Genomic DNA, 17,464 nt, shown 5'->3' on the forward strand with positions numbered 1-17,464 from the left:
GTATACAAGGATTCAGTGAAAGCTCTAAGCAGATATAATACTGGATGAAAGAACACGTATCTGGAGAAAACTCAGCTTCCGAGAGTCTATATTAAAATTGACATTCCCATCAATAACGAATATAATACTGCTTGCAGAGTTGATATTTAATTTACTGTCTATTGACTTTCAAAACCACAGAGACTGCAAAATTTCAATTCAGAAACTTTAACTTGTTTAGTTTTTGTAGTCTGTCTGAGTCTGGATTTAGAAAGCCCAGTTGTATCTGAAAGCAGAGGGAGAGTTCTGCTGAAACTCTCAGTTTTAAGTTTTCTATTATCTCTGTATGAATACATGAAAATATTACAGAAGAGGATGCCTTTTCTCTGTCACGCAAACAGAAGTTATTTTGTGACTAATCTACCTATTGCAGAGCGAGTATTTTGATGCATTGTCATTTGTTCTGTTAGCACTCCCATTTTATGATTGGATGAAACACACACATTCTTGGCCAAATTCTGTTCTCAATTATGCCTGTACAACCCTATTGACTTCAGATGGGTTGCATAGGAAAAGCTCAGAGCAGAATTTGGGCAAGTGCATTAAGCAGTAGTATTTTTCTAGCATTGTGCTCACATTGACCCTTGATATTTATGGCCAAATTCTCTTCTGATGTAACTCCATTGAAGTCATATACATAAAATGGAAGCAGAGAATTTGACCCATAATATCTACTTTTCTTATAGCTGCGATGGAATGTATTTTACAAGTAGAGATGTATGTACATTTAATATACATAACATACATATGTATATTAAATGTACATACATATATATATAATTATATAAAATTACAAATGTGTATGTCTATTAAATATATACGCACACAGAGTGGTTGTCATTTAAAATAATCAACATTTGCTAGTAGTTAGTACCCTAAACTTAGAATGGGAAATAGTTGTGGTATCTCGCATGCCACTGTGGAATAATTGTTGGCAAACGTTGACTTTTTAATGGCAACTCTTCTGTATTAATATACGTATATATAAGGCCCCACTTGAATTGTGGGATGATTGTCAAAAAATTACAGCTGAGTTGTGACAAGCCATGGAAAATTGCAGAAAAGTAATAATGGACATTATTGTTTGCAGTAATTAAGTCCATTATTTCTTTTCTGTGATTATTACGCTGTTGACCACCCAGCGTTGAGAGTTAGGGCTTATGCTGTTGGCTGCCCGGGGCTCCCACTGTCAGCCCCATGCACAGTGGGGCTCCTGTCAAAACTGCAGCGGAAGCCTAACATTGTGGAATCCACCATTTCCGCAATATCACAAGTTAAGTGGGGCCTTAGTAAATATATATTCTATTTACTGAGTATATCTAGCAAACAAACAAAAAACCCATCATAGTCACCTGGACAAAGAAATCACATTTCATGATTATTTCTTCATCAGAAGGCTTCATATTACGGTGGTGACATCAGAGTTTTGAAATTGCATTTTAGAAACTATAAACATTCATTTATATCATTTACAGCACTTTATGCAATAGGATGCAAATGAAATAAGTTTATCTGAATCATGATTGGTTTGCCACTTCAGAGGTAAATCATCCAATAAGCACAGAGTTGATTTTGTTTAATTTGCATATAGAAATTTGATTGGTGAAAATGCTGCAAGAGATGTTTTATATTTTTGTCACACTTTAAAGAGCAGCTAATGACCCACAGAGAATTTGGAAAAAAACATTCTATTTACATTCCACCCTATTTATATGCCTTACATTTACATGCAAAGCGGGTCATTGTTTCCTTAGGGTTTATCAGCACCTGCTATTTATTCCCCACCAGTAGTCACAGTCCTCTGTGACATCAACCTCATTTCCACACAGCAACTCGTTTTATAATGTATAAATTAGGTGCTCACATTACCTGGCAATTTTGTCAGTGCAAGACATTGTGACTAGCTGCTCTCCCAACAACACACCGTCCCATGTTTGAACTGCATTATGGCATCGGACAGGGATGGTTCCTTCTCCAGACTCAATCTTCGTTCGTAGATGCCCCCGGTACTTTCTTACTATGTGCTTGGTACTGTTCACTGGGTCAGAAAAAAGTGATGATAGAAAAACAGTAATTAAATGTTTGTACAATTGTCTCCTGAGATGAATAAAAATGCCTGTGACACCTCAGCTTGCATCATGGAACCACACATGGGGTCCTTTAAATCAAAGAGGAAATTGGATAAGGTTGCAGCCCATGAGAGCAGCATAATGGATATTTTCAGTGGTTTGCTCTGTCAGTTTTTCACATAAATCTGTGGTTTTAACACAGCATGAACTGAGATAATTTTCACAGTCACCACCGTATTCGAAAAAATGCAGAGGCTTTTAAAGCAATACTCTGATTTCTTATTCCCTCCAGTATGTTGTGCAGTGCCAGTCTCAGCTCTTGTAAGCTAAGCATGGTCAGGCCAGTTTGATACTTGGCTGGGAAAACTCAGGTGCTTTGAGGAGCAAGTGTGGGTGATGCTTTTCCTCTCTGACTCAGTTCTGAAGCAATGCCCAAGCATAATGGTAGGTACCATGCTAGTGGAAGAAACATCCCGGAAGGAGATGTAAAACTAAAGTCCAGGCTTGAGGTCCCTAAAAATTTCCAACCTGGTGTCTTGACAAAGTAAAACTTGGGTAATTATATTCTGTTTGCCTAAGATTCGTCCTTGGATGAGGTGTACTACACTCTTGTGTGGTGTTGATAAGTTCTGTTAAACAGTTGCCATGCTCCACCCCAGCGCTAGCTGCATTTCAGTAATGTGCAAAATGAGACCTGTAGGTGTGTAGTTTGTACAAAAGAGAGTCAAATTTGTAAAACGCTTTGGATCCATTTGGATGTAAGGCACTGTATGCATGCAAATTCATTAGCAAAATTACCATTATCATACAGAGGTGGCTGGTTTATCCCTAAGTGGGGGAGGAGGGAAATCAACCTTAATGCATGGAGGGGCCCTTGGCCTGTAGATCTAACATTCCCACCTGTGTGAAAGAGGGTTCACATGGTGCTCATCTCCACAGTGCTGCTCTGGCCATCCCTGGGTCTATAGAGGGGGCTCTGTATATAGATGGAACAAAATGAGGCAGGCCAGGAGGCGGGGGATGTGGGGTGGACTAACATCTCCTCAGCAACCAGAGGTAAATCTGCCCAAATATTCATGCGTCTTATGGCTGTATTAATTTTTGTGTGGTGCCCATTTCATAAGAACATAAGAATGGCCGTACTGGGTCAGACCAAAGGTCCATCTAGCCCAGTATCCTGTCTATTTTACACTGGGAACGTCCCTCAAAGGGATGGAGTGGTTCCTGGTGCATCAAATGTCAGAGGGAGGAGCCAGAGGGGACCCAAAGCTGGTGTGCAGGCATAGGGCCTCTGCGCGCATACCTCTGCAACCATGGTCCCATGCCTCTGCCCAGATGTCAGAGGATCTGTGGAACTTGAGTACTGAACTGATGTTTTCTCCGCAGAGGGTGGGGGAATCCCAGCCTCTCCCCACCTCTCTCAGTCAGTCCATTCTGAGGAACATTTGTGAGGAGCCCCTCACTCCCCTCAGAACCCCGTCTCACAGTTTTCCTGTGGGAATGGGGTGACTCCCTCCCAGCTTTGTTATTTTCATGCAGTCCCACTTTTATTCTCTTAGCAGATTTCATGCTACAGGAACAAGACACTATCTCCTCCTGGCATGTTGCTTCTGTGTTCCAGAAGGCTTCTCTAGACGGCACCTTGTCGCCCAGTTGTGATAAATTTGATGTTAATAATGGATGTGAAACCTTGTGCTAAATGTGTTGCTAATGTCAAGATCTGTAAAAATGTACAATGTGCATGGTCTTTTGGAAAAACCCTTGAACAAGTTAGGAGTGGTACATGAGAACACACTCTGTGCTAGAAACCCTTATGGTTATGCTGTTGTATTACATGAGAACACACTTTGTGTTAGAAAGCCTGAGAAGACTGATATTTCACACCTGGCGCCTGTAAACAAACGTAAAACTTTTCACAGCACAAAAGCCATTACAAACCTCATTTGCTGTATGAACAGGGAAACTGAGGCACGCCCCGCATTGCTTTCAGAGCTAAATGCCAAGATACCTACACTATGAAGATCATTAATAACTACACTGAGTTGATGTTAAATGGGTTCCAAACATTTGCCAGAGTTTAGATGGATAAATTAGCTATTTTCATTAGCTCCTGGCGAGTTCACATGAAACATGCAGGGATTACGCTGCAACTCCTGCAAGAGCATGTCCAATCCACTAACGATCTAACCAAATATTACTGTGGGTTTGTAAAGGGATTCTGTAACATTGTTACTTCCATAATGGACCTTGCAAAGAGAAACCCTCTTTAGTCAGACATAGGGTGACCAGATGTCCTGATTTTATAGGGACAGTCCCAATATTTGGGGCCTTTTTTTATATGGGCTCCTATTACCCCCCACTCCCATCCCGATTTTTCACACTTGCTATCTGGTCACCCTAGCCAGACATGATTTTGATGAACCATTTCTGTTATACCCTGATACTTCTAATATTGGGTTAAAAGCTGTAATAATACAAGACCAAGAATGGGAAGTTTCTAAGATGCATTCTAGACACTCCTTCCTGCATCAGTTTTGCACTGGGGTGTGATGCTGTAAGATTGAATATGACCATTTATATCATTGATGTTACCACCGTTATAGAATTGCAACAAATCTTGTACCAAGTATGTCATGTAAGGTGTCAATGGAAAAGTTAGGATTTGCTAAGTAAGATTATCCTGGTTATAGGCATGTATATAGCAGGTTTCAGGTCTGTGTGGACCTTGTTCATCACACACAATAAAATCAAGGTGTGACAAGTCACTGGGCTGATCATGCCACTGGCAGAGAACAGCTGGCTTTGTGTGCATTCCCTAGCTGCACTCGGGTCCCTCCTGTCATTTTTCAATGTGTTTGCTTTGTTACAGTGTACCCTGGGCTGCTAGCGCTAGTTGAAGCAATTGATTGACTTTGGCTGGTGCCAATGGATTGTTTACAAAAAAGCAATGGAAAAATAAATTGCTTCAGAACACTGGGATTAGCAAATGCAGCAAACACATGTAGAACAGCAATGTCAGCTGTGACCTGCCAGCAGCTACATCGGCCGATCCTCCTGTGATCATTCGCTCTTCATTTTCTTGTGTTTTAAAAATATTGTTGTTAATTCAAGAACAGGCTCTGATACATCCCAGCTCTTTAAGGGTCTGTCTCTGTTATTTCCACAACCATGTCTGGGAATAGCCAGTAGCAGCATGATTTCTTCCCTCCTCCCCACCAAAAAGCTAACATTTTGTCTTTAGTGTCGTGGGATGCAGTTGTGGATTTTTTTATGATTTGTGTCTATGGTGCTCATCACAGCACTAACTGAGCACCTCACAAATATTCACCGCCCCATCTTCTGATCCCACCACTTCTCTTTGTTCAAGTTTCCTCCTCCAATAGGGCCCAGTGGGTGTTCCCGTTATAGGGAGAGTGGTCTGAGAACCAGTCCACATGTCTCTTGAGACGGTGAGTGAACTGTCTTTTCTCACCCCGCCCCCCAAAAGGGTGAGCATTAGCATTTTTGTCATTAAACAACTGGATCATGGGGCGTATACGATGGGATTTGGGCCAGGCAGGACAAACAATCAGCACCATTGCTCCACAGCAAACACAACCAGAAATAGGACCAAATGATCACAGAGAATTTAGACACAACACTATATGGGGGACTGCACACCCAGAACAGCAAGAAGAGTAGAGTTGTGTCTGGCATGGTCTATTCATATAAAAATCTATATTGACTCCTGCATATAGGTTCCCTGTTTACTGGTTCTCTCCTCCTTTCAGAAGTGTTCTCTTTCTTCCCAGCCTTTCCCTCCCCATCATCCCCACTGTGCTCCGGATCCTCTTACCCTCACCAATTCCCACACCACAGCCTCTCTCCCTTGCAGCCATAGTTCTCCTTTCTCACTCTGATAGTCAAGCAGTTGAAAACAGCCACCAAATTGCTATCCCCTTTTTACTCACTCTTGTATGTCAAAGCCTGCAAGGTTTGCAAGGGTGGATTGAGGGGGGCGGGATGCAGCTGTCTGAAGATTTTAGTGCCTGCATGACAAGGGGAATATCCCCTCATTTACATAATTTTGATTACACTAAGTAAATGTTACCTAGTAAGGGCAAAGCACCGTAGAACGAGCTGACAGAGATAATTAAAGAGGAGCGATCCAGTTCAGGGAAAATAAGAACCAGCCCCTCCAATAACTGCTGGTCATTTTTAAAAATTGAAATAAAAACCAACGCTTCTGTGGGTTCCAAAACATTTGGAAAATGTTTTTTTTCCCCATTAAACTTGATGTTTGTGCACACTTGTCCCTTCTAGTTCTCTTCAGGACTGGAGCTGGAAGGGCCAAAATACTATGAGAATGGCTGTTTTTATGGTATTTCTGTCCTGGATTGGAAGTACCAGTAATTTAGCAACAGATTTTCACAGATCTCCATAGTTTAGTAAATGTAAGAGATCACACAAAACATCTCACCCTTCAAATGCTTACATGGCCTGGCCCAATCTTCAAACTTTGTTACTTTCTTATACAAATTCTACCTAGGGAGAGGGAGAGCAGACAGAATTAGCTGATAGGATTCATGCAGCCATGGCCTGTGCACACTCACCCTGGGATACATTTCCAAAGAATTGATAAGGGATTTTAGCTGCTCAACGGCTATTAAATTCAGTGGCTGCTGTGTGACTAAACCCTTGTGCACTGCTGCATGTCCCAAGATGTTTGCCTCACCAGAATAAACAAACACATGTTCCAATATGCTGCTCTTTAACATGTATTAAGAAAACAATGTTTTATTAAAAGCCACACCCTGATCTTTGTTAAAGGTTGGATACAGATCTGATCTTTGGAACATGAGCCCATTTTTAGTTCTTACCATGTCATTAAGCAATGTATGCAAATATAAATATTGAACAAAGAATCCCTTTATTTTACATTAAAGTTTGGGACTGATTTTGGAGTGCACACCGCTTGCTAGACATTAATGTGATGCCACTTGCTGGAACACTCTTTGCCACAGATCACATAAAAATATCTCAGAGATATATTTATTTATGTACCTTGAAGTTACAAACTACAGTCTACTGCTGCTCTCCTGTTCAGTGTGATCAAAGCATCAGTGACTCTGAACATTTCTGAGCTTTGCCATGCTGGTTTTCCAATGGGTTAATCTCAACTAATTGCAGAGGGAGAAAGAAGCTGAGGATGTCACTTCAACCAGAACAAAATGTCAATTCAAACCAGAATTAAAGAGTACAAATTTTAAAATAATTTGGAGTGGATTTATAAGGTATGCTAGACGTAAAATTAGACATAAAAAACAGCCCCTGAGAATTTTGGAAATAAAAAGGTGCTGGAGTATTACTTACAGTCTTATAAATTTACACAGACAACGCACATTTAAAATAGTGCCCTAACATCCATTTGATTTGGTGTGCACTCCTTGCTCTGGTGCTGTTTTCCAGGGGCATGTGAAAAAATGAGTTGTATACAAAACAAAAAATCCATGTTTATGTATAGCTGAAGTGTACAAAGGAAATGGATGGTGATTAAACAGAATCACACAAGTAAGGCTCTGTCTGAAATTCACATGTGGCTGCCTCCGAGGTTCATTTTCTATTTCCGCGCTTCAGTGGAGGCTGTTCTTTCCTCCAGAAGGGTGGGGGAAAAAGCCTATCTTGCATTTTTGGAGGCTGGACTCTCAATTCATCAATATGGTTTATAAAGCTTCATAAAGGCTGTTAGGAACAAAGAGATGGAAAAAGGAGTACTAGCATACGAACGACTTCGTAGTTCAATAGTAATTAGAAATGCATACAAGTTCTGCCACCCCTTCTCATTTTGGGTAGCACTTTTCTATGCAACTAGAGCTCAGGATTTCAATGTAAGGATGGCAGAATATGACTTTTCGTGTATGGTAGTAATGTCATCTCTAATTAACACTAATTCATGTTTGAAAATACTTTGAGCTCTTCAGGTTAAAGATAATGCTGAATATAGGTATTATTATATACATGTACAATAGTATTCTGTGCACTTGTATTGGGGTTGGGGTGGGGGTCATAACACATACTGATTGCTATGGATGAATACCTCTGGCTCTTCATTGGCTAGAATGTCAGACATGGTCAATGTTCTTGGTCATGCCTTGCTTTAGAGACAGGCACATAAGGAGGAAAAAGGCCTACAGTTTCAAAACCAAAGAGTGATTTTCGGTGTCCCAATTTTTGGCTGCCCACTTGAGAGAATATTAAGGACCCTGATTTGCAGATGGTAGGTGCTCAGCATTTTCTGAAAATCAGGCCCCTTTCTGATGTCTCAAGTTGGGCACCCAGGAATTGTGGCACCCAATATCATTAGTCACGTCTGAAATGTAGGCCGAGAGCTTTATCACAACGTTATTACAGCTCATGGAGATTCTTGGGGATCATCCCCAAAATCAGTCCAATATTTACTAGGAAAAAGAGGCCCATGACTTGATAAGCTAAAGATAAAACCCTTTACCCTCTTCCCACCTCTCTGTCTTTCTTGGCTGAAATCCTGTTTTTGGATGATAATTAGGCATCCCTTGACTTTATTCAGGCTGTTACCTGAGATATTTTATCTTTCTCTCGCTCTGCACTAATTTTAAAGAGAGCATTCTTGAATTCTTCTACTTGATCCATAATCTCTAATCTATCAGTAGTTTCAGGCAGGGGCATTGGAACAAGGGGGGAAGCGGGGGCCATGGCCCCATCACTGTAAGGGTGAGCGACAGTGAGGAGGGGGCAGAGAGGAACAAGCAGTGAGGGTCTTGGGGGTGGGGGGAGAGGTGGTAGGAGCAGGGCCTCAGGGGAAGAGGTGGTGCAGGGGTGGGAGGTAAGGGGGGACCTCAGGGTGGCAAGGCATGGGGAGCAGGGCCACAGTTTGGGCACCGGTGGCCCCCCACTTTTAGGGAGTTTCCACTGCTCCTGGTTTCAGGTGTGAAATCCTGGTTCCATTGAAGTTCCTGGGAGTTTGCTTATCTTTGAATCCTGGACAAATGGCATTCAATCTACCACATATATAGAAAAACAGTGATGGGAAAGGTTCATGGGAGAGGATCAGCATGAACAAACATCCAAAAGTTTAGAAAAGGAAACTGCTGCGTTATTTCTCCTCATCTGTTTTAAATGGGTTGCTACTGAACTGTGGTTTTTGTCTTATCTTGACATGTATGGTCTGTAAGAGATGTTTAGGACTAATAGCCAGGAATGGGAAAGTATTACCAGGGACTGTGGTCTGTTGAAAGGTCTTAATTTAGTTACATCAAACAATGCCTTCACACATAACTATTAGAAGGGTGGGACCTCAGTTTTGTTCCAATGTCTTTTCTCTTCCTTACATTAGTAAAAGCATAGAAACGTGTGTGAAATGCTCATCCTAGCTGGAGTTATGTTACAGTGACGCTAACTGCTAAAGACAGAGCACTTTATACTAACTATTGGGGCCTTTTGTGTCTTTGGAACAACTTCTAAACAAGCTGCTGTCTCACGTGGGGCTTTATCCTTATGAGACCAAACGTAATATAGTGGGAAATATCTATCCTAAGAAATGTGTGTCATGTCACATACTCTCCCTCAGGTGCCTCTTAGCTGGTAAATACATGCTACTACTTAATGATCCCTTAAAACAAATTATTGCCATCAAAGCCACAAACAGTTGGCTATTGTGCTTGTAAATTATTTCTGAGGGCTCAGAGGAATGAAAATTATTGTGGTCAGGGTAGGTTCGTCTCACCTACAATTATTATTTTCCGTGCTGAGAACCCAGCCCGACTCTGGATGAGAATTGTATTAGCACATCTAAGAAGAAATCGCAAGATTTGTCAGAGGAATTAAGATTCCGTGTATGTGGCTTGGAGATACCAATCAAGGAGAGTGCAACTTGAATGCTTCAAGATTATTATTTTTAATTACTAATTGCTCTTCTCATCTAAAATTAGATGTGCCGCACCATCGCTTTGAAAGCGCAGCAGCCCCCGTGGGGCAAAGTGTGGAGACCCATCAAAATTCTAGCTGCCATTTAGGATTTGTGCCTCAGAGGAGCGAACTCTTTGTGAGATTAGTTGCTAGTCACAAAGACACATTAGATGGTCGCCACCGAAGATCAACTAATCCTTTTACAGCTTTGGCATAGGCGGAGCACATCCAGAATGGGGGGATTTTGTGATGCCAACAAGGCAAAAGTCAACAGGAGCTAGAGGCCCACTAGACTCCTAATCCCAGTACCACAGGATCAGGATGCTGTCTAAAAGTTTTTTCCATCTAAGACACACCTTTTTATAAACAAATGAAACTTTACTGGTAAAACTGTCAACATTATGGAATTTTTTTGTGAAAATTTCCACACTATTTTTCATCAATATTTTTACTAAAATCATGAGAGACATTTTTCATTTACCAAAACCCGAGTTTTTAACCAAGAAAACATGATTTTTTCAATAACTGAAAGCTTTCTATAGCAAGTTTGGTAAACATATTAATAAAAATATTCTGCAAAATTTCATGAGAAACAGAAAATGAATTTTTTTCACAAAATAATTTTCCTGTTTTACAACCAACTCTAGTCTTATGTGACGTGGCATTCCTGGAGTCTACAGGTTTCATGGCCAAGGCTTTCTCCCATAAGATGTTCCAGTTAAACTATACGTTATGGGGCTCAATGAAGGAATCACTGGGTGAAGTTCTATGGCCTCTAGGAGTGAAGTTCTGTGTTATGCTGAAGATCAGACTAGCTCATCACAATGGTCCCCTTTGGCCTTAAAATCTATTAATTATTATTATTATTAATAATAATACATAGCTTTAGTGTTTTTCATCTTCAAAGTTCTATTGTAAGCATTAATAATAGAATCATAGAATATCAGGGTTGGAAGGGACCTCAGGAGGTCACCTAGTCCAACCCCCTGCTCAAAGCAGGACCAATCCCCAACTAAATCAGCCCAGCCAGGACTTTGTCAAGCCTGACCTTAAGAACCTCTAAGGAAGGAGATTCCACCTCCTCCCTAGGTAACCCATTCCAGTGCTTCACCGCCCTCCTAGTGAAAAAGTTTTTCCTAATATCCAACCTAAACCTCCCCCACTGCAACTTGAGACCATTATTCCTTGTTCTGTATCAGAGGGGTAGCCGTGTTAGTCTGAATCTGTAAAAAGCAACAGAGGGTCCTGTGGCACCTTTGAGACTAACAGATGTATTCGAAGTGAGGTTCTTACCCACGAAAGCTTATGCTCCCAATACATCTGTTAGTCTCAAAGGTGCCACAGGACCCTCTGTTACTCCTTGTTCTGTCATCTGGTACCACTGAGAACAGTCTAGATCCATCCTCTTTGGAACCCCCTTTCAGTTAGTTGAAAGCAGCTATCAAATCCCCCCTCATTCTTCTCTTCTGCGGACTAAACAATCCCAGTTCCCTCAGCCTCTCCTCATAAGTCATGTGCTCCAGCCTCCTAATCATTTTTGTTGCCCTCCGCTGGACTCTTTCCAATTTTTCCACATCCTTCTTGTAGTGTGGGGCCCAAAACTGGACACAGTACTCCAGATGAGGCCTCACCAATGTCGAATAGAGGGGAATGATCACGTCCCTCGATCTGCTGGCAATGCCCTTAATTATACAGCCCAGAATGCCATTAGCTTTCTTGGCAACAAGGGCACACTGTTGATTCATAACCAGCTTCTCGTCCACTGTAACCCCTAGGTCCTTTTCTGCAGAATTGCTGCCTAGCCATTCGGTCCCTAGTCTGTAGCAGTGCATGGAATTCTTCCGTCCTAAGTGCAGGACTCTGCACTTGTCCTTGTTAACCTCATCAGATTTCTTTTGGCCCAATCCTCTAATTTGCCTACGTCCCTCTGTATCCTATCCCTACCCTCCAGCGTATCTACCACTCCTCCCAGTTTAGTGTCATCTGCAAACTTGCTGAGGGTGCAGTCCAGGCCATCCTCCAGATCATTAATGAAGATATTGAACAAAACTGGCCCCAGGACTGACCCTTGGGGCACTCCGCTTGATACGGGCTGCCAACTAGACATGAAGCCATTGATCACTACCCGTTGAGCCCGATGATTTAGCCAGCTTTCTATCCACCTTATAGTCCATTCATCCAGCCCATATTTCTTTAACTTGCTGGCAAGAATACTGTGGGAGACCGTATCAAAAGCTTTGCTAAAGTCAAGGAATGACACGTCGACTGCTTTCCCCTCATCCACAGAGCCAGTTATCTCGCCAAGAAGACAATTAGGTTAGTCAGGCATGACTTGCCCTTGGTGAATCCATGCTGACTGTTCCTGATCACTTTCCTCTCCTCTAAGTGCTTCAGAATTGATTCCTTGAGGACCTGCTCCATGATTTTTCCAGGGACTGAGGTGAGGCTGACTGGCCTGTAGTTCCCCGGATCCTCCTTCTTCCCTTTTTTATTGATCTGTGAGGTAGGTAACTTTCATCACCATTTTACAGATGTGGAAACTGAGGTAACCAGAGCCTAAGTGATTTGCTCAAGACTACAGAGGGAGTCAGTATCAGAACTGGGGTTAGACCCCATCAGTTTCTTACTCCCACTCGAAAGCATTAACAGTTAGATCAGGTCTGTCTTTTTTTTTATAGGACTTAGGTCTCCCTTAGGTGCGCCTAGGCACTTTTGAAAATCCCACCAGGCACCAATCTGCATCTGGCCTCAGCTGCTGAGCTTTAGCTGCGACTCCCATTGTGACTGCCACCGACTCAGGCCTAGGACTTCCTTTTTTCATCTATGGAATGTGGCTATTTGTGTGATCACATCATTAAGACTACACTGGGTTTTAACCAGTGTGCTAGAAATGTCTTTCTAAACTGGACGAAATGCGTTGTCCTGGATGATTGACAACAACCCTCTTACTGCTTATTCACTGTGGCAAATGACTGGCAAATCCTGAAAGAAGAAACTAACCCCCATATATATTTTTTTAAAGATTGAAACAGAAAGGGATTTTTCAGTTCAGGATGTCCTGGATTGGACAGTAGCAGACACCCCGATGCCAGGGTGCAGACTAGATGCATTAGAATCAAAGCAAAAAGAATAATGTTTGTCAAGGGACCTTTTGCCCATGAGGAGCTAGCTCCACAAAGGGGACTTCAACTCAGCATTGCAACAACTAATGTTTAGGCTCCCTGCTGCCTAGTGGAATCCACACCCCTGTGTTAGGCTCCCAGGCTCCCTACACAATGCATGGGGTGAGATAAGCACTTAAATCCCTTTGTGGATCTAGCAAAGGGCCTGCATTCCACTTTTGTGACTCTAGTAGTATTCCCAAGTCCTGAGGGGATGGGACTGAGCATTCTTTGTCATGAGCTGTTTTGCATATTGTTGATCCACTCTGCAGGAAGCCCCAGATGAGTTCACAAATAACTGTTTCAGGGCCAGCCAAATACTTGGACAAATAGCTTGTCTGTGTGAAAATTCCTCCCACTATTCTGCAGACTCCTCAGCCGTGGCCTTTTTCTGATTAATGTAGCCATTATAGTGCATCTGAACATTGCTTCTGAATGTAATGTTTTACAAACCAGCAATACCTAGAAACAAAACAGAATCAATAAATACAGTGCAATTCCCCTTGGTGATTCAAGCATTCCATTAAAATTAGGATCTGATTATAGCTGTGGAAATCCATTTGCCTGGACCCAGACAAATAGATTTTGCTTTACATGAAAGCTTTTCAAGGCTCTGGCCAAATCCTAGGCCATGTCTACACTACAGACTTAAGTCGACTTAAGTTATGTGGATGATCATAAGCCACTTTATGGTTGTGCATGTCCACAGAATGCTAGTTTACTGTCTTTAACTAAAGTTTGGGGCAACCCAGAGTTCTCAGGATAGTTGGTAGAATACCCTACCTTCCCTATCCTCCTCCATACACACACAGACACTCTCTCTCCTAAAAGAAATCTTACTTTACAATATTATTTATAATATTGGCAAAAAACCCGCAAACCAAACAGTAGCCAAGAAAGTCACAAGCCAATAAAAAGTAAAATACTAGCTACAGTGACTGGGCTAAGCAAAGATGAGGTAATAATAACAGTTGCCTAAACTGGCTATCTGATACTGAATGCTTTATACCCATTAGCTCCTTTTGTCAGGAACCACAGGTCTTAAACCCTGGTCCCACAGAACTCTTAGGGGCAAGTAAACTCTAACCTGTCACCCAGAGACCTACTAACAGTTGCTAGGCAGAAGCTGAACCCTGACAGAGGACACCAGTCCTGGACCCTGACTGGCAGAGTGCTGGTTTGACACTCTGTACCTCAAAGTCGCACCCTGGAACCTCTATATTCACCATGGTGATATGATTATGGTATGTTCTGTACAAAGTATACCTTGTGAGGTATCATTTTAAAAGTCTTGATCTGTTGAACGTTAATTTCCTGTTGGATTGTATGTACTATCATTGTGAAGTTATGAGGCATTGCTATATGTGTTACTGAAATATGTTGTGAGGTTGGGAACACCCACAACCAGCCTTTCAGATACAACAAAGGAGTATCTATCAATAACCAGACAGCGTTAATGGCTCATCAACACCCATCAAGAAAAGAATCCACTATCCCAGAGACTCTTTAGAGAAGACAGGTAGGCAATGGAGACTGCTTGACCAATAGGAACTGCCTGATCCCTACATCACAGCAAAGATCTTTCCAGCAAGCTGGAAGAAAGTATAAAAGAGGGGAAGTGGCTTGGCCTCTCCCCCAAACCCCATCTCACAGGCGACGACTTTCCAAATTGCTGGGGCATGGTTGACCCCTGGCTCTGCCCCAGGCCCCGCCCCCACTCCACCCCTTCCCCCAAGGCCCCAGCCCACCCTGCCTCTTCCTGCCCCTGGTCCACCCCTGCCCTGCCTCTTCCAGCCCAGTTCTACCCCCTCCCCTAAGTGCACCCGACCTTGCTTCTCCCCCCTCCCTCCCAGCCTCCTGCACATCATGAAACAGCTGATTGCAGCGGGTGGGAGGCATGGGGAGGGATGGGAGGCATTGATTTGTGGGGCCTGGCAACGGGCGGGAGGCGCTGGGGGGAGGAGGAGAGAGGAGGGCTGCCGGTGGGTGCTCAGCACCCACCATTTTTTCCCCATGGGTGCTGCAGCCCCAGAGCACCCATGGAATTAGTGCCTGTGCCCCATCTCAACACCTGGAAGAACGTCTGAACTGGGGAAAGACTTTGAACTGAGGAAGAATGGTCCCAGGCAGGAAGGTAGTCCCAGCTGGTGTATTGAATAACCTGCTTGTACCACCTGTCAGGGTGAGATACTGTTTTATTCAACTCTTGCTTATACTACAAGTTTAAGATTTAGAATGCCTGTTTACTTTTCATTTTCTTAATGTAACTATCTCTGACCTTTATGCCTACCACTTATAATCACTTAAAATCTATCTTTCTGTAGCTCATAAATCTGTTTTATATTTTACCTAAGACAGTGCTGGGAAATATCAGCTCATGTTAAAAACGGTTGTTGCCCGTCCACTGCCTTTTTGACGGAGTGGTGAACTAGGTAATGAGCTTACCCTGGCCATGCTTCTGATCAGTGCAAGATGGTCCAGTTCTGGGGTGCAAGGCTGGGGCGCTGGGACAAACTGGCTGGAGCCTCTCTATTGATGATTCATGGGTGATTGAGAAATCATTGGTTTCAGAGTAATTAGCCTCTTAGAGTTGGTAGGACAATTCCCACCTTTTCATGTTCTCTGTATGTGTATATATATCTCCTCACTATATGTTCCATTCTATGCATCCGAAGAAGTGGGCTGTAGCCCACGAAAGCTTATGCTCTAATAAATTTGTTAGTCTCTAAGGTGCCACAAGTACTCCTGTTCTTTTTGAGAAATCATTGATATAACTCAGTTGGATGAGTCCCTCCCTGTGGATGTCTGTGTAAGTGCAGTGCCTGTCAGAGGTTTGTAGCTTGACATCAGCATCACAGTGTGAGAGGCAACCCAGGTTGGTAGGTTCGGAGGGCTCAGGGGTCCCACAGTCCAAGTTGCACCTGGGGGACCCTGTCACAGCTGGGGGTCCTTCTATATATACCCAGCACAGGAACAGGGAGTTCCTTGTGCAACTGAGATCCATCCTGCTCCTGCAGACTCTGGCTCTGACCATTAGGTCTGTCTGCCCATGACTCTTTGCCAGCTCACAACATGCAATGACAGCAGTCTTCCTCTTTCAGAGCTACCTTGGTTACGATAATGCCAATAATAAAGCCAGCAGGTATTTTACAGTATTGCTTCCCGGTTCTTACTTTTCCTCTGGTAGGCCCAAAGAATTCTGTTAGGACTGGGACTTGCCTGAAAAGTCTCTGCTGTGTACAGAGCTGCTATGCTATGATAGGACCGAGGGCAGGCCTGTACAGAGCTGTTAACTTGCTGCCACGCTCTGCAATGCTGCCATGTCAGCTGTTCTGAGCCAGAAATTAAAGTCATTTCCGCTGCCAGCTGAGAACGACCGGCACAATTTATAGGGAGAGCTAACTACAGGGAATACTACGCTGGCTACATCTTCACTGCAGAGTTAACTCAAGTTACCTACACTTGAAGTGAGGGGGGGCTCCAAAGCAGCAGCACCAGTTAACTGAACAGCCCAGCAATCACAGCAAATCACGGAGAAGTGAGAAGTGCCCGTCACTATTGAGCAGGTGTATAGCTCAGACTAACTAGTGCCCCACCTAAAATGACTGTGTCCCACCTATACATTGATTGCCCTGAGGGTAATCCACAAAGAACCTCTTTTTGTTTTTTTTACCACTGAACAGTACCTAATCAGTAATCAGAGAGGTGAGCTGCTATTTAGATGTTCTGTCTTGAAGTGGGAACCTTTTCCTCCTCACCTCTCCAAGAAATAAACATTTCCTAGCAGAAAATAGCTCTACAAATGTGAAAGGTGCCTATTCCGGAGCAGACCATTCAAACGGCAGCTGGGATCAGTAGAGGAGAGGCTGACAATTTTTCTCATCCTTTTCTGAAAACACTGGCCAAACTCCAAAACATTTGGACACAGGTTGTGGCTCACGTAGCATCGTGAGCTGATGATATTTGCATTTTGATGTCAGCTTAGAAGAGATGGTGTTTGGGGAACTTTTCCCTGGAGAGTAGGTGAACATCTACATGGAGAAGTGATGGGCCATGGAGATCACTGCCTTTTGAGTCTAGTTCACTGGAAGATGGATTGGCTTATATGGCCTCCTGGTAAGGCTGGCCCTTTTCTGCTGCTTTTGTGCTGAGGTTGGGGTCCTGATCTGAGGATCATACTGTGATGCAATGTCTGTTCCTCAGGTGACCAAACCTGAACCCAGAAAAGTTTGGCTTAGTTCTACTAACTCTAGCAGGGCTGGTTTGGTCAGG

The 17,464-nt window shown here is 43.0% G+C and overlaps 1 protein-coding gene across 1 annotated transcript in view; it reads right to left on the reverse strand.

Annotated features, from left to right (window-relative positions):
- ADARB2 (adenosine deaminase RNA specific B2 (inactive)) overlaps positions 1 to 17,464 on the reverse strand; it is a 414,939-nt gene that overhangs the window by 28,532 nt on the left and 368,943 nt on the right. Inside the window, exon 7 of the mRNA XM_024203992.2 lies at positions 1,909 to 2,077. Within this exon, the coding sequence (XP_024059760.2) occupies positions 1,909 to 2,077 (169 nt within the window). The remainder of the gene's footprint in view (positions 1 to 1,908; positions 2,078 to 17,464) is intronic.

Source organism: Terrapene carolina, unplaced genomic scaffold (assembly GCF_002925995.2).
Source record: "Terrapene carolina triunguis isolate 2854851 unplaced genomic scaffold, T_m_triunguis-2.0 Scaffold111, whole genome shotgun sequence".
Taxonomy (NCBI): domain Eukaryota; kingdom Metazoa; phylum Chordata; order Testudines; family Emydidae; genus Terrapene; species Terrapene triunguis.